The 25,641-nt window shown below is 44.4% G+C and overlaps 2 protein-coding genes across 2 annotated transcripts in view; one reads left to right on the plus strand and one right to left on the minus strand.

Moving 5' to 3' along the window:
• Positions 1–20,914, plus strand: part of LOC143298752 (PAN2-PAN3 deadenylation complex subunit pan3-like) — a 34,678-nt gene extending 13,764 nt beyond the window's left edge. Inside the window, exons 9-17 of the mRNA XM_076611692.1 lie at positions 382–507; positions 1,070–1,201; positions 1,805–1,958; positions 3,219–3,309; positions 6,940–7,079; positions 8,437–8,563; positions 9,356–9,420; positions 10,891–11,029; positions 13,795–20,914. Coding sequence (XP_076467807.1) covers positions 382–507; positions 1,070–1,201; positions 1,805–1,958; positions 3,219–3,309; positions 6,940–7,079; positions 8,437–8,563; positions 9,356–9,420; positions 10,891–11,029; positions 13,795–13,941 — 1,121 coding nt within the window. The 3' untranslated portion in view covers positions 13,942–20,914. The remainder of the gene's footprint in view (positions 1–381; positions 508–1,069; positions 1,202–1,804; positions 1,959–3,218; positions 3,310–6,939; positions 7,080–8,436; positions 8,564–9,355; positions 9,421–10,890; positions 11,030–13,794) is intronic.
• The window catches only part of LOC143298753 (glutathione S-transferase C-terminal domain-containing protein-like), a 28,046-nt gene continuing 22,256 nt past the window's right edge, over positions 19,852–25,641 (minus strand). Inside the window, exons 13-16 of the mRNA XM_076611693.1 lie at positions 24,720–24,809; positions 23,655–23,861; positions 22,392–22,455; positions 19,852–21,100 (exon numbers count right to left, since the gene is read on the minus strand). Coding sequence (XP_076467808.1) covers positions 20,943–21,100; positions 22,392–22,455; positions 23,655–23,861; positions 24,720–24,809 — 519 coding nt within the window. The 3' untranslated portion in view covers positions 19,852–20,942. The remainder of the gene's footprint in view (positions 21,101–22,391; positions 22,456–23,654; positions 23,862–24,719; positions 24,810–25,641) is intronic.

Consider the following 25,641-nt stretch of genomic DNA (forward strand, 5'->3'; position numbering starts at 1 on the left):
GATACCTGTGCCTCTCACTACAAGTGAACACTCCCTACTTTCTTTACATGAATCTATCTCCATTATAAGTGAACTCCTGATACCTCTTGTACATGTCACTTGTATAGCAGTTCCACTGTGTTATACGCAGGCCCAAGTGTTCGTGTGCCTTGTATGGTTGCTGATGTGGCTTGGAGTCTGAGTGTTCCTACCAAATTCAAAATGTTCCTACCAAATTCCCAGATTGTTCCTACAAATGCTTGACAGGGGTTGGCATCTCAGGTGAACACCTGAAATCTTCTCTACCTGTAATTCATGTCAGTGAATGCCTGATATATATATATATATATATATTTCTTTTTTGCAGAACATTTGTTAGGGGAAATGATTTTGACCTTTCAGATTTCCGCATCAACCCGACGCTCAACAACAACCTGATGACACTTGTGGAGACGTGGAGTAAAGTGTATCATCCCAACATCGTGCAGCTCAGAGAGGCCTTCACTACCAAGGCTTTTGGAGACAGTTGTAAGTCTCTGTGTGTGTGTGTTGTAGAGTCATGTGTGATGTGTGCATTTTTCTCTGTCGCTTTTTCTTTCTCTCTTCTCTATTGTGGCTTGTGCAACTCTGAGAGGCCTTCAACATGAAGGCTTTTGGAGACAGTTGTAATTCTTTGTGTGTATCTGTATATAATTGTAGTGTGATGTGGCATGTGTATGGTTGGTGTGTGTGTGATGGTGGTTGTGGTGAGGTAGTTTATGGTGGTGGTGGTGGTGTGTTGGTGATGGTTGATGGTGATGGGATTGTGTGGTTGATGGTGGTGCTGGTGTGCATGTGATGGTGTGTGGTATGGTGGTGGTGTGTGGTTGATGGTAGCTGTGTGGACAGTGGTGGTGGTGTGTGGGTGATGGTGGTGTTGGTGTGTGGGTGGTGGTGATGGTGGTGTGTGGGTGATGGTGGTGTGTGGGTGATGGTGATGGTGGTGTGTGGGTGATGGTGATATTGGTGTGTGGATGGTGGTGATGGTATGTGGATGGTGGTGTGTGGGTGATGGCGATGATGGTGGCTATGGCGGTGTTTGTGTGGACAGCGGTGGTGGTGTCCTACGACTACCTGCCTGGGGCGGAGACACTGATGGCACAGCGGTTCACGTCCAACCTGCAGCCCCTCAACGGCTTTTCCAACGACTTTACCCCCAGCTCCAGGGCCTTCAGCAATCAAGGTGGGGGCTTGGGGTCCCGGGGGTGGTGGAGGAGACTGACATAGTGATGTCTTTGTCTTGTGTTGCTGTCGGTGGATATGTCAGTGTGTTGCGTTGTCACTGATAATGTTAGCGTGTTGTGTTGTTGTCATTATTAATGTTATTGTGTTGTGTTGTCGTTCTTAATGTTAGTGTGTTGTGTTGGTGTAAGTAATAGCATCAGTGTGTTGTCAATGTGTTATTGTCAATGATAATATTAGTGTGTTTTGTTGTTGTCTGTATTTGTATTAGCATGTTGTGTTCTTGTCAGTGATATTGTTAGTGTGTTGTGAAATTGTTAGTGATAAGTATGTGTTGTCAGTAATAATGTGGTTGTGTTGTCTGGTGTTATAATTTTTTATGTCAGTGTTGTTGTCAGTGATAAAGTGTTTGGTGGTGTGTTCAGTGTTGATAAGGTCAATACTTTATTATCAGTGCAGATGTCTTTGCTATGGAGATGAAGGGTCACATGTTATCAGTGCAAATGTCTTTGCTGTAGTGATAAGGGGCAACATGTTATAAATGCAGATGTCTTTGCTGTAGAGACGAGGGGTCAGTGACGTTGTGCGTGGTGTGCTGTTACAGGGGGAGGGGTGAACGGTCAGTCCAAGGCGCTGACAGAGACGGAGATCTGGTCATACATTGTCCAGCTGTGTTCGGCGCTGCGCTGTATCCACGGGGCGGGGCTGGCGGCGCGGACCATTGAGCCCACCAAGATCCTGCAGTACGGCAAGGGCAGGTCAGGCACTGAGGGTTTGCACCTACTGTGGAAACACTTCACAGTGGAGTGGTGGCCTAGTGGTGATGCGTTTTGCTTAGGAAGCGAGAGAATCATGGGTGCACTGGATCAGATCCCACACTCAACAGTATTTATGCCTCTTGACTAGAATTTGAGTGGTGGTCTGGACACCAGTCGTTTGGATGAGACGATAAAATGAGGTCCCATATGCAGCATGCGCTCAGCACATGTAAAACAACCCACGACAACAAAAGGGTTGTCCCTGGCAAAATTATGTAGAAAAAAATCCACTTTGATAGAGAACATGACAGGCGCAATAGCCGAGTGGTTAAAGCATTGGACTTTCAATCTGAGGGTCCCGGGTTCAATTCTCGGTAATGGCGCCTGGTGGGTGAAGGGTGGAGATTTTTCCGATCTCCCAGGTCAACATACGTGCAGACCTGCTAGTGCCTGAACCCCCTTCGTGTGTATACGCAAGCAGAAGATCAAATACGCACGTTAAAAATCCTGTGATCCAGGTCAGCGTTCGGTGGGTTATGGAAACAAGAATATACCCAGCATGCACACCCCCGAAAAAGGAGTATGGCTACATTCATGGCGGGGAAAAAACCGTCATACATGTAAAAGTCCACTCGTGTACATACAAGTGAACGTGGGAGTTGCAGCCCACGAACGCAGAAGAAGAAGATGATAGAGAATATGCACTTGCCGATAGAAACATTTTAGATATGGGTGGCCCTGCACTGAGGTGACATGCACTCCAAGGGGAGAGCAGTCCAAATTTCACAAAGAAAAATCTGCTGTGACCAGTACCAGTACAATGTGATACACTTCAGCAAGTACAGTCTTACATGTACACTTTAGCAGACACTACAAGCACAGTCACTATGGTCATTATAACAAACAGTATAACAATTTTTGTGTTTCATGTGTGTGTGTGCGTGTGCATGTTTGTATGTGTGTGTGTGTACGATGCATGATTGATGTGTGTGTGTTTGATGTGTCTGTATGATGAACGTGTATATATTACTCTTTTTTTAATTACTTTTAAACTATGTGTGTGTGTGTGTTTGATGTGATGTGTGTTTGATGCATGATTGGTGTATAATGTTTGATGTATGTGTGTGTGTGTGTCTGATGTAGCGTGTGTTTGATGCATGCTTGATTTGGACGCATGTTCTCGATATAATAAGTGTTCGCTGCATGAATAACATACATGTATTTGATGTGTGTGTGTGTGTGTGTGTGTGTGTCTTGCAGGTTACGCATCAACTGTGTGGGCATCATGGACATCCTGACCCTGCCAACCATTGACCAGAATTCCATTCAGAGCTACATTCATCACTGGCAGGTCACTACCCTTTCTCTCCACCTTCCCTGCCCTCTACATACCCCCCCCCCCCTTCCCATCCCTTACCCCTCACCCCTCACCCCCCAACACCCCCACACTCTTTCTCTCTCTTGCAGGGTTCATGCAGATCTAGAAACTGGGAGTCATGAAATTTAACTTCCTTTTTGCAGGACTATAAAGGTCAAGGAATTCAAAAGTTCTTTCTCTGGGACTGAAAAAGTCATGGAATCCAAATTCTTTTTCCAGGACTGCAAAGATCATGGAATATAAAGTTCTTTCTCTAGGACTGGAACACGGCGGCACAAGGCAGCCCTTTTAGTTTTGGCGCGAAGCGGAGGGGAGAGGGATGAACAGCGAGCGAGCGCGAAACGTTGGAAAGGTGATAGCCTGGACAGACAGGCAGGCAGTATATGGGGCAGCGCTCTGGCGCACCACTAACTTCGCGCTATTCTTTGCGGAGCGCATGTTACACGGGCAGTGTGTACAGCTGTGAACAGCTTCGCTGCTGCTGATAAACTGTCAGAAACAGGGTTATGTGCTTTTAAAAAATAATACTCTATGTCAGAATGCAACAAGAAGGGCGCTATGGGTGTGAATGGATGTGTGATTTTCTGACAAATTTAACGATACCAAACATGAGCAGGTTTAATTTCCTACAGGCAGTGTACAAGCGGTCCAAAACTTAGCAAGCACACGAACATTCTGTTCGAACTGAGGAACACACACGAAACGTAGTTCAATTTCAACTTCGTGTTGTGTGTGTACATCGTTTTACTTGGAGATAAAACTTGTATCATGATATACATGCATGTCTCCACGATACAACTGGAAGGAAAATATAGCCGATACATTACCTAGAGGTGGCAGACCGCCCCGGAATTAGTATCAGTATTTAACGATCAGCTCCACTGAGAACTGCTGCCAGCCACTTAAGTTTCACACTTCTCTCAACATCACGGGAAGAGAGACGGACAGACAGACATATATGCAGGGACAGACATACTGAGAAACAGAGGAACGTGTACGGAGAGAGAAAGGGGAGAGGCACAGAGAGAGAGGGAGAGAGACAGACGCAGAGAGAGAGAGAGAGAGAGAGAGAGACGCACACAGAGAGGGGGGGGGGGGGGAGAGATTTTCGCCGACTAGATGTTTTGCGTGTCAGTATGTGTGCCTTTGCTTGCAACATGCATTTGGTCAGTCTAAAAGATACACATTGACGATACCATGCTTTTAGTAAACGATCACAATGTAACGTACTGACATGCATTTGTAAGTTCTAAATAATAAAATCCATTCCTACCTGAACTTGTAAATCCGTATGAACTCCTTGTTTGTAGTTGGTAATCCACTCAGTTGAAGTGTGATACTGACTAAACTCAAACATTTTTTTTCTTTTCTTGTTTTTTCCTTACAATGTGTGTGTGCGGGAGGGAGGGATTCAGGGTGGAGAAAAGAACAGGGCTGAAAATTTCTTTATTCTTTACTTTTTGATTTGTGCCGTGATTCTCCTGCTTGGGGTACGACTTGCTGACGCATGGGGGAGACAATAGTCATGTGCTCTTGCATGATGACACGCAGTTTGTCATCTTGTGACTGCATCCCTAATACTTTCTTTTTGAGTGAATTGACGACTGCGTGTGTTGCCCCCCCCCCCCCTGTTCATTTTTTTGTAGCACTTGATACAAATGCATGTGGGATGTTTGCCCTCTTCATCATTCGAAACATCTAGACCGAAAAAACGAAACAGTTCAGAAGAATACTTGGCACAAAGTATTGCATTCAACCCCTTATCTTTATCTCTTCTGAGAACCCGCTCACCACACACACGACACATATTATCCAAACATCTCAAGTGTTCACTGAAGGTGTGTTGCCCAGTCAGCAATGCTGCCACTACCGCACCAGATTCCATTTTTGTCGGCACTCACACACACACACTTAGGTCAAATAACTGGATGTAACACAAACACTCGGACAGTGTCTGGTAAATCACACAACACACTTAAAGTTCACATTCACTGGAATCATGTACACAAAAATGACAGCAAACAAAAACCGGTGTGCACGAATATGATTAAATGAAAATCACTTAAACAATACACCTTTCTCTGCTGGAAACATAGGCACAAAGAGCGCGGCGCGCGCTCCCCTTCCCCCCCCCTCCCATCCCAGTGGAATCTAGGTCAGCAGCCGTGCTCCTGACCGCTCACTGAACTCTGAAACTAAATAGCTCTGCTGGAAGTTAAGCGGCACAGCCGTGGGAACGGTCATGGAATTTAAATTTCTTTCTCCAGGACTGGAAGGGTGGAATTAAAATTCTTTTTCCAGGACTGGAAAGTTCATGGAATTTAAATTATTTCTCCAGGACTTGAAAGGTTATGGAATTGAAATTTTTTCTTTAGGACTGGAAAGGTCATGGAATTTAAATTTAATTACAAAAACCATGACCCACAGGTGCAGACAACGACAAACTACTAGTTCATCTATGTGGAGAAATCAAAAGTAGCTGCAGTTCGTAGCCTCCCTTGGTAAATTACCTCCCTATTGTTATGGAAGAGTCGTTTCTTTCTCCAGGACTTGACAGGTCATGGAATTGAAAAAAAAAAAAAAAATTACATTATGAAAAGGTAATAGAATTTGAGTTAAAAAAAGCAAGTAGAAATCAAGTCAAAAGGAATCAGACACTGGATGTTTTTATCCTATTCACTTTAAAAAAAAAAAAAAATCCCACTGTCCAACTTATCTCTGTTGCTGGTAGCAATAGTCGTAACACGTTATCTTCTTTTCATACATGATATGCGATTATTAGATAGATGCTTGTGGGTGTTGGAGTGTTTCTTTTGCGTTTCATTGATTGATTGAAATCTTACATTATGATGCAAAATTGTAGCTTTAAGCTGATTTCTTGGGGTTCACATAGGGTTTTAGGGGAAGAATAGATGGTTATGTGTACCTGCATTTGTGACAGTGTGAAGAAATTCTCATGTGTTGAGAGAAAGGTGCAAATGTTATATATGTGTGTGTGAGGGGGGGAAAAGGATATCTGTTAAGAGGAAAACTTTATTCAGATTTTAAAACCAGTCTGTTACTATCTTGTTTTTCAAGCAAAATTTGATTTGAGATACCTTTTGTTGTGTTTTAAGAACTTGTGTGGTGGGCTGTCAAGACTGTCACCAGAGTGTTGGCTTTATGCATTTTGTCAGGCATCTGCACCTTCAAAAGATTTTTTTTTTATATATGGATTAGTCTGTTCATTTTGATGCCTCTTTAACTCTCTCCATACGAACGGCGAAAGAGACGTGGTTAACAACGTTTCACCCCAATTACCATCATCAAAATATTGCAATTGGAAGGCTCTTATAATGATGAGGTAAATGTTGACAAAGAATACCACAATTCTGACGACGGAAGCTAAAGGTTGGGTCATTCAGACACCCACTGGACATCCGAGGGGTCTGTGTAGAGGAGAAGAAAGGACTGGCCGTACTGAGTGAGTTAAAACGGAATCTCTGTTTAATGTTCACGGTATGATTTGATTTGAGATGCCTTCTGTTCTGTATGGTCAGCTGGACTGTAAGCAGCAACAACAATAATGATAATGATAATACCTTGTGTCTCACCTGTTTGCAGCAAGAAGACTTAACGGGGTTGGGGCGCATTGTTTTGGCGCTGGCGTGCAACTCGGCCCTGGCTGTGCAGAGCAAGAACTTCAACCACGCCATGGAGATTGTCAGCAGGAACTACTCTGTGGATCTCAAAAACCTCATTGGGTAATGCCCTCCTCCACCCTGCTTTCCTCTACCTGCCTTGTGATGTTGTGTGAACCACCGCACATTAGTCTTTCTCTGCTCTTCTCGAGTCTGCCTTTCTGTCACTTAAATCATGATAACATATTGAAAGGAGGCGAAGGAGGACTCCAGTTCTATTCAGAGTATTTTTTATGCATTGGTCTCGTCACTTACTGCACAATTTCCATGAACCATTGTGTAAATAACAAATCTTGACTTATGGTCCAGAATTTGTTAGTTGGACTTAACTTGTCTTGGTTATTGAAACTGAGACTAACTTCATCCTTTATTTGGAGAGAAATATTTGCAGTTTTGGTAGATGAACTTGTGTTTTCAGAGATTTTGACAATGAGTAGCTGTTGTTTTTGGAATGTTGTCTTTGAATCGGAGGAGCATGTGGACATTCAGTCTACACTGATTGCAGTGTGAGAGCATGTTGAACGATTTTAACCAAAAGTTTGTTTGGCAAATTTGTTATGATTTTACAGGGAAAGGACAGGTCTATGTTGATTGTAAAACAGTGAAATGCTGATTGATGTGGGCTGCTTACGATAGAATTGTTCCACTTCTAGCATACAACTTTCTATTAAGCAGATACTCTTCTGATGGTGAGCAAAAATATAATTTGGATTGTTATATGTATCTACTGGTAACCTCCCCCCCTTGCCCCTCACCCAATCCCTGGGACTCAAACCTGTGGCCACTGCTTAGTTGTGCACATTACCACTAGGCCACTCCTGCTCCTCCGCCCTTCTTCCTGCTATTACTTGAACCATCTCAATCCATCTGTGTGTGTTACAGGCATGCCTACTGTTACCGAGGGCCTGCATTTGTCCTGAAAAATTGATAAAATGGACAGGGTGTCCTGGAAATAAGATATTTGCTGCATGTCCCGGAAAAAAAAAATGTGACTGTAACATTTTTTTTTTTCTCAAAGTATCTATTGGGTACAACTGTACCCTTACATGGCTTTCCGACCATTGCTGAAGACACTTCCTTAAGACCTATGGAAATGCTGCCGATATTACCGAAGCCACTTCGTGAAAAGCCGGAAGTGTCCGACAGTACCAAAGCCATTTTGTGAAAGTCCACTCAATTTCTGCACCGGCGAAGTAACTTTGGCGAGACCAATGCACATGTGGGCAAGCACCTACTGTGTATGTTTGCTTAGATGTTCCTGAAAATAATACCCTGTCCCTGATTCTGATGTGTGTTGTTCTTGAAAAGCAAATTTGGGGGTAGGCATGCCTGGTATTAGTTCAACATTTATTTGAATTGTTATATAACTTATGTGAGATCTGCCACTCGTTATATGAATGATTGTGTGTGTGTGTGTGAGGTACCTGTTTGAGACGCGGAAGGCACGGTCGGTGAACGACCTGATGCCGATGATCGGGGCGAGGTTCTTCACCCAGCTGGATCACTCCCAGCTCAGGGGGGACATGCTGGAGGATGAGCTCGCCAAGGTCAGGGTCACACATCTCCCCCTCCCCCACTTCACAGTCTAGGGGGCAGGGGGAGGGGACTGGGTGGTTGTTAACTCTTTTACTGCCAGGTTTATATGTGAAAAACACTCCCCAGCGCCAAATATTTTAGAACCAGTGCTCTCAGCCACAGGCCTTGGTTCATGTCCAAACAACACAATGGACTTGTTCACTTCGAACTCAGTCAGGGGGCAAAGGTTAGTCAGTGTTCTGTTGGTGGGAAACTGGTAGCAGCTGTCAACTTTTGATATGGTGTGAAAAATGGTCAACATGACCCCTCAGAGTCGACAAAAGTCACTTATGGCAGTGCACTGTCTAGTCAACAAAAGTCGGCTATGGTGGTGAAAGAGTTGATAGCTGACAGTGGTTGGTTTTGGGTTGTTTGGGGTGAGTAAACTAGTTGCTTCAGGAGGAGGTGTGGGGGGAGGGGGGGGAGAGCATTAAAAAACAACAACAACCAGAAGGGTGGTTGGATGGTTGTTGACAGCTGACATGGGGTTAGAATGGGGTTGTGGAGGGAGGGGATGTGGATGTGTGTTATTGATCAATAGTTGAATGTTGGATTTAGGATGATGTGCTTGTTAGGATGTGGTGGTAGAGGGGAGGGCGCGTTAACAGCTGACTGGTGGGTTTGGGATTTGTATGGTTTATTTTTAACAGTTGACTGATCAGCTGGGAAAGGGGCAGTTGTTCAAAAAGAAGACATCATGATGCGTGTTGACAGGATATGACAATGTGTCACAATGTCAGGACTATGATTGTGATGTGTTGCAGGAGGTAGAAAATGGCCGGTTGTGTCGCATCATGATGAAACTCTTCTGTGTGCTGGAGAGAGCGGAGTGAGTTGGCTTGAATGTCTTTATGTGTTTGTGTGTACATATATATATAATTATCAATGTGTATTGTGGAGAGAATTGAGGGCTGTCTCCAAAAAATGCGGATATATGTACACATACAGACATATTAGCATACATGTGTGCAAGTGATGCACAATATGCACACACATACAATCCTGTTAGTAGACTGTCAGAAATTTACAGGTCAAAAGAAATTATTTATCAGTGAAAAAAAAAAAAAAAACCTCTCGAGAAATGATTCTGTGTGTGAAGTAGAAAGTAAGGCAAAAGTGTGCTGGCATTCAGAGATTTTGTGAATCACAGTGAAAAACTTTATTGCACTAATTTTTTTTTTTTTTTTTTTTTAAATCTCCTCTCTGCAACAGTTGATTAGAAATGATGTTCACAGTGGTAATGTGAAGTGAAACAATAATCTTGAAGAACATAAGGCCTTCCACAAGTTACAACTGGAGTCAGTGGAGAGTGGCTTTATACTCGTGTGTGAGTCTGACGGTGACCACATCTCTTGGTTACAGTAAGTCGGCAACTCCACATTCTGCCCTTCCATCCCTCGTCCCTCCCCACTAACACATGTTGTCATTTTTGTGTATGAAGCACTTTCTGGATCAGAAACATGGGCAAATGCATTTTCCAGATTTTGTCAACTTGGCTGCATTCACCTCTGCAGGAAATAGGATGGCCTGTGGGAGGCCAGCCACAAGATGATGATGTGGCCTGAAATTTATCATTGTATAATGATGTGGCCAGAAAGAACTGATAGTATAATGATGCGGCCAGAAAAAAAAGTAGTGTAATGATGTGGCCAGAAGGAACTTGTATAAAGGTGTTGTGAGAAGAAATAGTTGTAAAATGATATGGCTGGAAAGAAATTGTTTTGTAATTATGTGGCCAGAAAGAAATAGTTGTATAATGATGCAGCCAGAAAGAAGTCATCGTATAATGATGTGACCAGAAAGAAATCAAAATGATGTGCTCAGAAAGAAATTGTTTTGTAATTATGTGGTCAGAAAGGAATCGTACAATGATGTAGCCAGAAAGGAATCATTGTGGCTGGAAAGGAATTATTATGGCCAAAAAGAGATTGTAGCCAGAAAATGGTTGTGACCAGAAAGAAATCATTTTGGTCAGAATGAAAACATTGTGACCAGAAAATCATTGTGGCCAGAAAGAAGAAAAGAATCATTGTGGCCAGAAAGAAACCATTGTGACCAGAAAAAAAATCATTTAATTACACATACTTGACCATGACCCACTGGTGTCGGGGGGGAAAAAAAAAAGCAGCATAATTTTAGGAATAAAATTTTCTTTGTGGCCAGAAAGAAACGTTAGTGAAATGATGTGGCCAGAAACTAACCATGCAGTGTGATACCCCCCCCCCCCCCCCCCCCCCCCCAATAAAAACAACAAGAAACAACCACCACCAACAAACAGAAAACGTGGGGTGTGTCTCAGGTTCAACATGGACCCCGCATGGTCGGAGACGGGTGACCGCTACATGCTGAAGCTGTTCCGGGACTTTGTGTTCCACGCTGTGGACGAACACGGGGTTCCGTGGCTGGACATGGCGCACATGGTCTCCTGCCTCAACAAGGTAGCACTCACAGGCCGCTAGCGGGGGTGGAGGAGGGAGGAGGGGCACCAGGAGGATAATTCATCTCGTGTCTGTTGTGTTTGAACAAGTCAAGATAGACAAGGGGAAAAGGGAAGGGGTGATGTTGTATTGCATTGTATCGTATTGTAATCTTTTTTGTTGTCACAGACAGGGAAAAATGGGGAGGACATTTTTTTTTTTATATTGTATTATGATCGTTTTTTGTTGTCAGGGACAGAGGGAAAAGGGGAGGAGTCATGTTGCATTGTATCATATTATGATCTTTTTTGTTGTCAGGGACAGAGAAAAAAAGGGGAGGATTAATGTCGTATCATATTGTATTGCATTGTATTGTGTTGTGTTAGTTTTTGTTGTCACAACCTACTTCCCTTTGTGAAACTCTGGAGGCTCTCCTCGGTGTTTTTTGCTCTGTTCAAAATGTGACTGGGGAAGGGGGAAGGTGAGGGGAGGGGGAGGGCAGGGGCAGGAATAGTACGACTGACAGGGAGAGGTGGGGGTCTGGAGGGTGGGTGGAGGTGGGGTCTGAGTATGTTATGACTGCCAGGAGAGGTGGCAGGCATCTCAGAACAAGAGGGTTGGGGTGGATTTCTGTCTGGACATGGTATGATTGACCGCAGGACTGACAGGGAGGGGTAGGTGAGGTGTGTGGGGGTGGGGGGGGGTTAGGGGGTTGACAGTAAGTCATTAGTGTCAGGTGAGTCATTAGTGTCAGGTTCGCCCTCCTTCCAGTGAGTCCCACCTTTTTCTGTGAGACAAGGTGTGTACAATGCTCACCGGTGTCTGTTCTGTGCTGGTTATTGTGTCCTATGTGAACAGTGTTGAGTCATGTGATCATTACAACTCACATGGTGTGTACAATGCTCACCGGTGTCTGTTCTGTGCTGGTTATTGTGTCCTATGTGAACAGTGTTGAGTCATGTGATCATTACAACTCACATGGTGTGTACAGTGCTCACCGGTGTCTGTTCTGTGCTGGTTATTGTGTCATGTGGTGAGCATTGCAAGTTTGATGTGAGCACTGGTTTTTGTTCTGTGCTGGTTATTGTGTCATGTGGTGAGCATTGCAAGTTTGATGTGAGCACTGGTTTTTGTTCTGTACTGGTTGTTGTGTCATGTGGTGAGCATTGCAAGTTTGATGTGAGCACTGGTTTTTGTTCTGTGCTGGTTACTATCATGCAGTGAGCGTGACAAGTTTATTGCGCTCCCGCCTGTCTGTTCTGTGCTTGTTATTGTGTCCTTTGTAACCACAAAGTGTTGTGTCATGTGGTGATTGATTACAACTCACAAGGTGTCTGCAGTGTTTTCCGGTGTCTGTTCTGTGCTGGTTATTGTGTCATGTGGTGATTAATTACAACTCCCAAGGTGTCTGCAGTGTTTTCCGGTGTCTGTCCTGTGCTGGTTATTGTGTCATGTGGTGATTAATTACAACTCCCAAGGTGTCTGCAGTGTTTACCGGTGTCTGTCCTGTGCTGGTTATTGTGTCATGTGGTGATTAATTACAACTCACAAGGTGTCTGCAGTGTTTTCTGGTGTCTGTCCTGTGCTGGTTATTGTGTCATGTGGTGATTAATTACAACTCCCAAGGTGTCTGCAGTGTTTTCTGGTGTCTGTCCTGTGCTGGTTATTGTGTCATGTGGTGATTAATTACAACTCCCAAGGTGTCTGCAGTGTTTTCTGGTGTCTGTCCTGTGCTGGTTATTGTGTCATGTGGTGATTAATTACAACTCCCAAGGTGTCTGCAGTGTTTTCTGGTGTCTGTCCTGTGCTGGTTATTGTGTCATGTGGTGATTAATTACAACTCACAAGGTGTCTGCAGTGTTTTCTGGTGTCTGTCCTGTGCTGGTTATTGTGTCATGTGGTGATTAATTACAACTCACAAGGTGTCACTGGTGTCTGTCCTGTGCTGGTTATTGTGTCATGTGGTGATTAATTACAACTCCCAAGGTGTCTGCAGTGTTTACCGGTGTCTGTCCTGTGCTGGTTATTGTGTCATGTGGTGATTAATTACAACTCCCAAGGTGTCTGCAGTGTTTACCGGTGTCTGTTCTCTATCATGTGTAAAGAGCTGTGTCATGTGGTGAGACGAATAAGGTGTTTACAGTGTTTAACGGGGTGTTTACAATGTTTACCATTATCTTTGTTCTATGCTGGTTACTTTGTCATATGTAAACAAATTGTTGTTTATGTGGAGGTGAACAAGGTGTTCACAGTGTTTACTGGTGTCTTTGTTTTATGCTGGTTGTTACGTCATATGTAGGGAGGAAGGTGGCAGAATGGTTAAGACGCTCAGCTGCCAATACAGAGAGTCTTTGAGGGTGTGGGTTACAATCCCTGTCCTGCCCTTTCTCCCAAGTTTGACAAGAAAATCAAACTGAGCATCTAGTCTTTTGGATGAGACGATAATCTGAGGTCCTGTGTGCAGCACGCACTTGGCGCACTGAAAAAGAACCCATGGCAACGAAAGTGTTGTCCTCTGGCAAAATTGTGTGAAAAGAAATCCACTCTGATAGGTACACAAATGTATAAGCATGCACTCAAGGCCTGACAAGTGCGTTGGGTTATGCTGCTGCCAGGCATCTGCCTAGCAGATGTGGTGTAGCGTATGTTGATTTGTCCAAACGCAGTGATGCCTCCTTGAGAAACTGAAACTGAAGCTTGTCCTATGTAAACAAATTGTTGTTTTATGTGGAGAGACAAATGAGGTGTTTGCAGTGTTTACCATTGTCTTTGTTTTCTGTGCACAGCTGGACGCTGGAGACCCGGAGAAGATCTTGCTGAGTTCGCAAGACGAGACCAGTGTGTTCATCGTGTCCTATGCAGAATTGAAACGTCAGTTTGTGTCGGCCTTCAACGAACTCATGACCATGGGCCAGTCCCTCAGCTACTCCTAGGTCGGCCCCGGCTGTCGGCTGCACCCTTTACACCCTCCAACCCTTCTTGTCCTGAGATTGCTTCGCATGTGTGTGTGTGTGTTGTTTGTGTGTGTGTGGAGGATCCTTCTTTGTGCTTGGAGGATGCGTGTTCATGTGTGTGCATCTGTGGATCCATTGTGAACAAGCAGTGATCAGAACAGTGACGCTGGGGTTATGAGGGACATCAGTTGAGGACTCTGGAACTACAAGGACGTTGAGATGAGGAAACTGGAGCTGTCGGGACATGCAATGACTCTGGTGTATGAGGACTGGTGTGTGAGGACCTGAAACCTGTACAGTGCGATCTGAGAAGCAGTGTGTGGCTTTGTGCTGGTCAGCCCCCCTACACCTCCGTCTCCCCACTCCTTCAGTCTGTGTGATAGTGGGGAGTGGTGGCTTGGTCTGACTGAGGAGTGACTGGAACAGGGGGCTGGGGGGACTGGGAGCAGAAGACATGGAGATGGTGACCGACTTTAACGGTCGAGTGGGGGCTGCAGCCTTGAAGGTGAACATTTCCTGTGGATGATGGTCAGAGGAAGGTAAAATTTGGTGGACTAATCAGCAAACACAGGCTTACTTTATGTTTCGTTTTTTTTTTTTTAACCTGGTTGGCAGCAGCAGATAATGAGAGAGAACCTAGAAGGACAGTGTGTGGAGTGGAATAGCAACGGAATGGAGTATGTTAAGAGAGCAGCAGAACAGTGTGTGTCAGGTGAACGGCATTTGTTAGAACAACAGAACAGCATGTGTTAGAATGACATGACTTGTGTTAATACAACAAAAGGACATTTGTTAGTAAAGTTAGAACGACAGAATGGCATTTGTTAGAATGACAGAACAGCATTTGTTAGAAAAACAGAACGGCATTTGTAAGAATGACAGAACGGTATTTGTTTGAACGACATAATGGTATTTGTTGGAATGACAGAATGGTATTTGTTTGAACGACAGAATGACATATGTTAGAATAACAGGACGGCATGTGTTAGAACGACAGAACAGCAATTGTGAGGAGAGCAGCAGAACGGAACAGGTATCAGAACAACAGAGTGTGAAGGACGGCACCATGTGAGAGCAGTCTGTCACATAAAGACACATGGCCGCTGTATGACAGGGATGGTAGGGGAGTGTGCAGGTGAGGTTTTGTAAGCTCATTCACACACACATGCACAGACAGCACAGTTAACGACAGGGTGCTGTATATTTTTCTTTTGAGCGAAGTTGTTTCTTTCCTTTTATGTTTCTTTAGAGTATATGGATTCAGTCCGCACACACAACTTTGAAATGGAACACAGTGGTAGGACTTCTAAGCTTAGAGGGCGATGTCAGCAGTAGAGAAGTGATAAAGGCAGGACAAAGAAGCACAGAGTTCTCTGATGAAGAAACGAAGCATCTGGTATCACTGCAGCATGTCAATGCATGGAGTAATGTGCTGATTTCCCCATCTTTATTTCCCTTTTGTTGTTAATGTTTACTGATAAATTCTAGGGTAAGTCTTTGAGGACAGACTGGTGCAGATGATAATTATTATTAAAAAAAAAAAAATTCTTTCAAACTTAAAAAAGAATCATTATGCGGTCTCAGAAGATACCAGATCTGTTGAACGAACATTGTTGGAGCCTCTGGCGTTTAGTGCCCTCAATTTTCAGCCTGTGCAGCAGTCCTCTGTGCAAGTTATGGTGTGCAGTCAGAACGGCCTGGTGATGGCAAGGAAGTAGGCAAGCCTGTAGTGTATGTTGTTGGAGCAGTGATGGAACAGTCCAGCATCATGGAGAAACTTACCAAGGCAGCTGTATATCATTACAACAGTCACCATCAGCTAACTTACAGATGAAACACTTAAACTCTGATCACCTCCATTCTTAAGTGTGTGTTTGAAATTCATCTACTGGAGCACCTCTGTTTGTTCTAAAGTGTATGCTATGGGTTGCACTTGCAGTCCCATTAATTCTGAAGTGTGTGTTTGAAATACTTCTTTTCGAGAACCTCTGTTCTGTCGTGTAATATATGGGTTAAAGTGGAGGACCTGTAATATTGTGTATATGTGTTAAAATTGAGGACCTCCTATTTAGTGTATGATATGGTTTAATATCAAGGACATCTTACATAGTGTATGATATGGTTTAAAATTGAGGACCTCTTTTATAGTGTATGATATGGTTTAAAATTGAGGACCTCTGTTATATAGTGTATGATATGGTTTAAAATTGAGAACTACTGCTCTGTAGTGTTATCACATGGGTTACAACCATCCCAGCCTTTTCCTTCTGCAGTCCAGTCTGTGAATCGTGACTGTGTGAATCCAGATCCAGTCACCTTACACTGCCACCAGTCCTGTTCCATGGGGCCTCTCCACCATTGTTCTACATGTATCAGCATTGTTCTTAACTGCTGAGGTCACCATCATGATTTTGTAACTCTGTGTGTGTGTGTACCAGATGTTGTGGGCCAAAGAATAGGGGAGGGAGGTACGGGGGGAGGGCTGGTGGGGGGGGTTGGGGGGGGGGGAACTGATAAAACCAGCTAAACATACTTAGTCTGAGGCATCAGTCAAGGCAGCATCCTTCTGAATTCACAAAAGCCACAGCTATTTGTTTTCAACCCAACAGTATGCTTAGGTGAGATTATCCTTACACTGTCTGTGTGTGTGTGTGTGTGTGTGTGTGGCTCACAGAGAGACATCTGATTAGAGACCTTGCCGTCAATGTGCAGTGTGCATGATGATCCCAACAGTATAATACTGTGAGAAATAACTGTATAACTGTCCCAGCTGCATGAAGACCTGTACATGTGTGAGATACTATATTGTTGGCATGTGTGTGTGTGTGTGTGTGTGCCACAACATCCTGACAGCTGTGTGAGAGAGACCTGCACCGAATATACCAGTGCTGTGGTGTTCAGTCCATCTCAGATCTCCTCATCCCACATTATCACTCTGCCACATTACATGCGTGTGGGCATTAAAAAATTTAGTATTTAAAAGTGTCTTTGTTTTGAAATGAAATATTTTTAATCTGGGGAATGATCAGCAAATGACGAAATTGTACATGAAATGGTAAAATTGTTGTGAAATATTGCCTGGGATCAAATGGTTGGTGAGAGAGAGAAATGTGAACAGATGATTAGTGTGATGACATGTTTGCCTTGTGTCAGTGTGTGTCGTGGGTTCTGATGCCTGTCAGGATGTGTGTATGCGCATGTGCGTGTTTGTGGAGAGGATATGGCAATATGGGGGTGTCAGCTGTTTCTTTCAGTGGTGGAACTTTAGTGAGAGAATGTGGGGGTGTCATCGGTTTCTTTCAGTGGTGGAACTTGTTTAGTGAGAGGATGTGGCAATGTGGGGGTGTCATCGGTTTCTTTCAGTGGTGGAACTTGTTTAGTGAGAGGATGTGGCAATGTGGGGGTGTCATCAGTTTCTTTCAGTGGTGGGACTTTAGTGAGAGGATGTGGCAATGTGGGGATGTCATCGGTTTCTTTCAGTGGTGGGACTTGTTTAGTGAGAGGATGTGGCAGTGTGGGGGTGTCATCGGTTTCTTTCAGTGGTGGGACTTGTTTAGTGAGAGGATGTGGCAGTGTGGGGGTGACATCGGTTTCTTTCAGTGGTGGAACTTGTTTAGTGAGAGGATGTGGCAATGTGGGGGTGTCATCAGTTTCTTTCAGTGGTGGAACTTGTTTAGTGAGAGGATGTGGCAATGTGGGGGTGTCATCGGTTTCTTTCAGTGGTGGAACTTGTTTAGTGAGAGGATGTGGCAATGTGGGGGTGTCATCAGTTTCTTTCAGTGGTGGAACTTGTTTAGTGAGAGGATGTGGCAATGTGGGGGTGTCATCGGTTTCTTTCAGTGGTGGGACTTGTTTAGTGAGAGGATGTGGCAATGTGGGGGTGTCAGAGGATGTGGCAATGTGGAGGTGTCATCGGTTTCTTTCAGTGGTGGGACTTGTTTAGTGAGAGGATGTGGCAATGTGGGGGTGTCATCGGTTTCTTTCAGTGGTGGGACTTTAGTGAGAGGATGTGGCAATGTGGGGGTGTCATCGGTTTCTTTCAGTGGTGGGACTTGTTTGGTGACCGTCTGGGGAATGGAATGTTCAGGACAGGTCGGCTTGTCAGTCTGGGTGTTCACTGGGGAGGAACAGGTTCTATAGGGCGCCACTACTGTGCCCACAACCCTTGTCAGCACAGAAAATCTCTACTTGACACTGTATTCCTTCCTGTACAGCCTTTGATAGCACTATCACTTCAGAAGGAAAAGACACTTCATTCCCATCAACTGTTGCTTAGACCAGAACATTCTCCTGATGGCCCTGTATTCCCTACAGCCAGGAATGTTGTGGTGTGTGGCTAGGGACCACTCCTGTCAGCTGGCCATGCCTGTGTGGATTTCCGTGTCCACAGAATGGCAGTTCTGACAGCACTAAGAAGTGATAGACCTGTCCAAAAAATGTATGTATGTACAGTGACACACCAGTACTAACGGTGGAGTTCTTTCTCCCAAATATATTTTTTTTAATTTTTAAAGTTACTGTTACTTTCCCAGTTAAAGTGTGGATCGGTATTCTGCAGTGCTGGAAGTTTTGATGATGTGTGCTGATTCTGCAGCTTCTGTTCTTCAGCTGATCCTGTGATGTGTGAGGTGTGCTGATGATGGTTGTGTCACTATAGTAAATGGACACAACATGGAGGGCTGTCTCTTGGGCTGTGTCAGTGTGGACAGGAAAGTATTTGTCCTATATTGGTGCTACACACCACACACACTACATATAGCTGTTCTTTTAATGTCATCCAGGCATATGGAGCTGATTTTTTTTTTCTCCAGTTACAAGTGTACAAATAACATTTTGTACCTTATAAATGGAAATTTAATGAATGTATTTCCATGAAAGTGCATGCGGATCATGTTTTAATATTGAGTATGCTTGAGATGATGATGATGATGCACACATGTGTGAGTGGAGGAAGAGATGATCACATGTGGGGGGTGGTGGTTGTGGCAGTCAGTCTGACGGCAGCAAGTCCCCTGGCGTGTGTGACTGAATGGAGTGGTGAACCAGTTCCCTTCGGTCCCCAGCTGTCCCCCACCCCACCCCTCCCCGCCCCCTGTTTCCCCTCTCTACTACAGGCAGCTATTGAGGAGTGGAGTGACAGGGCGTCATGTTGGCTGCGACCATTCACCGCAACGTCCCTGTACATCCTGGTGTGGGAGGCAGGGCCATTGGTGCAACACAGACCAATCAATACACAGCGTGGACACTGGCTTGGCTTCATGTGGTGCAGAACTGGCGGATGTGTGAAGCATGAAGATGACATGAACTAGGTGGATTGGTTGACGACAGTGTTGTGTGGTGATGATGCATGGTGGCTTGAAAAAGGTTGGTTTGATTGGCAATGACGTTGGGACTGTAGTGGAAAGACATGAAAATAAACAATCCAAAATAACTTCTGTGTTGTGACCTGTGTGTGTGTGATTAAGTGATATCTAGATACTCAAATAGTGCCGCTTCTGAGTCAGAGACCAAACTGAAGCACTTTACACAGTCATATGCACAACAGGCTGCCAGCCTGAGGACAGGTGACTGATAGCTGCCCTTAGGTGCCCTTCATTCGTTTCCTGTGTCCTGATTCAGTCAGGCTTCACACACACACACGATAGGGTTTTAATGCAAAATTTTGCTATGGGCAACTATGTTGTTGCCAAAGGTTCTTCAATGTGTGCCATAGGTTCTTGTGCATGCTAAGCGCTACACACACATGCTCACACAGAACCTTGGTTTACCATCTCATCAGGATGTGCTGTGATGAAAGTGGGTCAGTTTTGATTTGGAAGATCAGACCCTTGATGAAAAGCAAAGAAAAGGTTCCTCCAACATAGTGATAAAAAAATACAGATACCATCGGCCAATGCTCACTCAAGGAAGGATGCGTTTAATGAACAAACAATGGTGGGGGTTTTTTTGGTTTTTTTGCAAACAATTTAACCAAAAATGCCTCTTGCATTCATCTGTGGATCCAATATTATACAAGCCAATATGAATATCTTGGGATAACTTCAATAAAAGCTGCAAATTTACAACTGCTCAAGAACAACAAACCCTTGCAGACCTTTTCTCACTCAGTATTGCTGGTTGACCCAGTCTTTCACCACATATTGAAATGCTTATTCAAAGAAAAAAAGATCAACAAAACAAACCACCGGTGTCCAAAATGTCCAAAACTGGTCAGTAACACAAGAACTGAAGGTACAGAAGACTAGAATCTTCTGCTGCCCCATATCTAAACACTTAACAGTAAAACTGAACATCCAAGTAACACAACTTGTAATGATAATTCAAAAATTCATGTGGCAGAATATGTTTTTGAATGCCTATCCGTGAAAAAACCCCATAGGAATATAACGTACTTAAATTAAAAACAGGACATTCTTTCCAGTCTGCTTTGTCACCACACTGGGTCCAATGGCCCTTTTGCCTTCTGCCAATAATAGAACGCAACTTTGTCTTAAACGTACTGATTAGACTGATGCCCCTGATTGGGGTGCACACACACACACACATCCTAGACGCACACACACACAATCTGAGATTCAAACACATCCCAGACAACCACACATCTCAGACACACACACATTTCCTGGACAGAAACACACATAGGACACTCACACACACATTCATCCACACGCTCGATATCCATTCATCATGTACTGCTCAGACTGTCGCTTCATTCAGATCTGTATAATAAATACCCTGGCATTTAACACCAGAGTTGGCACATGGGATGAATGTGTGCACATGCAAATCATTTCTTATAATTTCACAAGCCACGCACACACAAATCCTTTCACGCCCTCCCTCACTGCCCCATTTTACATGGCTTGCCAACAGGCACAAGACCTCCTACCCAACTTCTGTTCCTCCAACACATGGCCAACACCACCACCACAAGTAACCTTCAGCTGCTAAGGTCCTGTCATGCTTCTTTTCGCCCACTGCTAAGTCGGCATGGCAGCTGTACAGTCTTTGTAGCCGATGAGCAAGTTATTTTTAGGGCTGCAGGTCAGAGGTTGCAGGGAGGTCAAGGTCACAGCGTAGCCGGCCTCCCGAGCCAGTTGGGCGCGGTCAGAGTCCACCAGGTTCATGCACTGTCGTCCTGGAGACATAGACACACAGTCTGTACACAGTCATGGAGTCTGCACAAGTCTTGAGAGAACCATATCCTTGGCTGGAAAAGTCTTGGAAATAAATGCTTTGCCTGTGAGAGTCTGGTAAATGTTTTCAAAATACAGGTGAAAAAACAAAGTGATGAAAATTGAACACCAATATCAGGATTTCCGCAAATCTCTTTTGTTAGCAATGTAGCAGATAAATTACAGGAATTCTGTTTGGGTTTGTGTTGTTAGGTATAGAAAATTTTCAGTCTGGTCTGAAAAAGGTCTGGAAATTTTGGTCACATGTGTGGCCATTGCAGGCATGTCTCTTGTCTGAGTCCTACATCGGGGCACACACAAAGACAGCACAGAATATGCACACTCAAACATGTCTGCTACACCTTACCTGCCTGCATAATGTAACTCACTGCATCAAAAGAATGACAAATCTGACACAACTGCAAAGGGCATATAATGGAACATACTGTTTAAGTACGTGTCTAGAGTTAGGGAACTATGATTCAAACTTATCAAAGTTTTGGAACTACAGCCTGAATGTTTCTTCAACAAAACTTCATCACTTCATCTTCACTTATCATTTATCATATCATTGTCTTTCATCGTCAAAATGGAGTAATGAGAGGACGCAGACAGACACTTGTAAACTGCCAGACTACTGCCCATACTCTGACTTAAAATAAAACTGTGCATCCAACATGCCCTTCCCCAGCTCCCGCCTTGCTCCAAAACTGTGTCAAGCTTCGGTCGCATTCATCTTGTTGCTCCAAGGTGATCTTAAACCCTGTCCTATCTACCTACAACACATCTTTATTCATCCGTATCAAAATCAATTGCAGCTCCAATGCCATGGTGAACTCTTTCTAATCAAACTGTGTTGCTCCAATGCGATGTTAATCTTGTTGCTCCAGTGCAATGGTAACTCTGCTCTACCAATGGTAAAACACTGTCCCACCCACCTTGTAGCTCAAATGCGATGTTAATTCTGTTTTACCTATGTTAGAACACTGTCCCATTCATCGTTTTGCTCCAGTGAGATGTCAACTCTGTTCTGCCAGCAATGACCATTGTCCTACGTACCATGTTGCTCCAGAGTGATGTTATTGTTAATAAAACTATTCTACCAATGGTAAATTTTGTCATGCCTACCTTGCTGCTCCAATGCAATGTAAATAAAACTATTCTACCAATGGTAAATTTTGTCATGCCTACCTTGCTGCTCCAATGCGGTATAAATAAAACTATTCTACCAATGGTAAATTTTGTCATGCCTACCTTGTTGCTCCAATGCGATGTTAAACTCTGTCTGGTCAGCAGCATGACCCAGTGTCAGGAACTCCTGAAACAGAGAACACACATACACTGTCCACAGGAAACAGTACACACTGTCAACGGAAAACACACTGTCCACAGGAAACAGCGCACACTGTCAAGTAACAGACACACACTGTCCACAGGAAACAACACACACTGTCAAGTAACAGACACACACTGTCCACAGGAAACAACACACACTGTCAAGTAACAGACACACACTGTCCACAGGAAACAACACACACTGTCAAGTAACAGACACACACTGTCCACAGGAAACAACTCACACTGTCAAGTAACAGACACACACTGTCCACAGGAAACAACACACACTGTCCACAGGAAACAACACACACTGTCCACAGGAAACAGCACACACTGTCCACAGGAAACAACACACACTGTCCACAGGAAACAGCACACACTGTCCGCAGGAAACAACACACACTGTCCACAGGAAACAGCACACACTGTCCACAGGAAACACTGTCCGCAGGAAACAACACACACTGTCCACAGGAAACAGCACACACTGTCCACAGGAAACAACACACACTGTCCACAGGAAACAACACACACTGTCAAGTAACAGACACACACTGTCCACAGGAAACAGCGCACACTGTCGACAGGAAACCGTGCACAATGTCAACAGAAAACATACTGTCAACAGGAAAGAACACACTGTCAACAGTGCACACTGTCAACAGGAAACAGCACACACTGTCAATAGCGCACACTGTCAAGAGAAATCACACACTGTCAACAGGAAAGAACACTGTCAACAGGAAACGGCACATACTGTCAACAGGAAACTACACACACTATCAACAGAAAACAGCGCACACTGTCAACAGGAAACAACACACTGTCAACAAGCAACACACACACTGTCAACAGTGCACACTGTCAACAGGAAATGGCACACACTGTCAACAGAAAACACACATACTGTCAACAGGAAAAAAAACACTGTCAACAGAAAACACACACCGTCAACAGGAAACAATACACACTGTCAACAGAAAACACACACACACTGTCAACAGGAAACAGCACAGCAAGGGAAAAAGAAAGAAAAAAAAAAGGTAATACTGGTTACAGAGCTACACTCTGGAATGTACAGTACACAGTGCTAGACTTTGGGGTGTACAGTAATACTGGTCACCATGCTACACTTTGCAGTGCAACAGCCGAACCAGTGACAAAAGAGTTGCACCGTACCTTATAGGTGACCTGTTTCTCCTGGTACTGTCGACTCCGTGGATAGGTCAGGAGGTGGGTCTGTTGGATGCTGCCGTAGCAGCAGGGGCAGATAACGAAGGCGGCCTGGTTGTGAAGGCAGTGGTGAAGCACCATGTCCGTTGCCGAGCCGCAGGCGTGGAGACACACCCCCACTTCAAAGGGGCCCACAAAGTAGTCCATGTTACACTGGGGACATGAAAACAGTCCATGTTAGACTGGAGACATGTTACACTAGGGATACAAAAAACAGTCCATGTTACACTGGAGACACAACAAACTGTCCATGTTAGACTGGAGACATGTTACACTATGGATACAAAAACAGTCCATGTTACACTGGAGACAAAATACATAGTCCATGTTACACTGGAGACACAACACACAGTACATGTTACACTGGAGACATGACACACAGTCCATGTTACACTGGAGACATGACACACAGTCCATTTTACACTGGATACACAACACACAGTCCATGTTACACTGGATACACAACACACAGTCCACGTTACACTGGAGACAACACACAGTCCATGTTACACTGGAGACACAACATACAGTCCACGTTACACTGGAGACAAATAATTAGTCCATGAGATACAACAAAACTCTATGTTACACTGGTGACACAACATACAGTTCATGTTACATTGGAGATAAGTGTTACACTGGGGACACAAAAAATAGTCTATGCTTTACTGGAGACAAGTGTTACACTGGGGACACAAAAAATAGTCTATGCTATACTGGAGACAATTGTTACACTGGGGACATGACACACAGTCCATGTTACACTGTAGACAAGTGTGTTACACTGGAGCACACACTCCATGTTACGCTGGAGACTAGTGTGTTACACTGGGGATACAACACAGTCCATGTTAAACCTGGAGCGCAACATACAGTCCATGTGTCCACATTTCTACGTCAAAGTTGTCACCAGTTACACTGATGAAGCACAGTCAGGTGTAAGTTGCCTCTCCCTTTCCCCTTACCCTGTGCCACCCCCACGCCCCACCCCTCTCCCCTCCCTGCCCTCACCTGGAACAGAACCACGTTGTTGGAGTGGAGGGCGGCAATCCTGCCCTGGGCCCTCAGCAGTGACTCCTCTTTGTTCTCCACCAGGTACACCTGCACATGGCAACACACCTCTTTGAGGTCACCACACACACATCCACACCTGTCAGTCGTCTACCTCTAAACACCTGTCAGTCATGTACCTGTATACACATGTCAGTCGCCCTACCTGTACACACCTGTCAGTCACCCTACCTGTACACACCTGTCAGTCACCCTACCTGTAAACAACTGTCAGTCATCTACCTGTACACACCTGTCAGTCATCTACCTGTCAGTCACCCTACCTGCACACATTTGTCAGTCATCCTACCTGTACACATCTGTCAGTCACCCTACCTGTACACATCTGTCAGTCACCTCGCCTACCTGTACACATGTCAGTCACCCTACCTGCACACACCTGTCTGTCAACTACATGTACACACCTGTTAGACACCCTAACTATGCACACATTACAGTCATACTAATTGCACAGTTTCAGTTTTCAGTTTCAGTTTCTCACAGAGGCATCACAGAGTTCCGACAAATCCAAATAAGCCACATCACATGTGCTCGGCAGATGCCTGACAGCAGCATAACCCAACGTGCTTGTCAGGCCTTGAGTGCATGCATGTATTTGTGTTACCTATCAGAGTGGATTTCTTGTACAGATTTTGCCAGAGGACAACATTTTTGTTGTCATGGGTTCTTTTTCAGTGCACTGAGTGAGTGCTGCACATGGCACCTCGGGTTACCTTCTCGTCTGAATGACTACATGCTCAGCTCAGTCAAACTTGGGAGAAAGGGTACTGTACTGGCAGACAAAACATCTTAACCATTCAACCACCTTGCTCCTTACATTAATTACACACATTTATATTTATAAACAAGCATGCAACCTGTT

This window comes from Babylonia areolata, chromosome 24 (assembly GCF_041734735.1).
Source record: "Babylonia areolata isolate BAREFJ2019XMU chromosome 24, ASM4173473v1, whole genome shotgun sequence".
In the NCBI taxonomy this organism is placed as follows: Eukaryota; Metazoa; Mollusca; class Gastropoda; order Neogastropoda; family Buccinidae; genus Babylonia; species Babylonia areolata.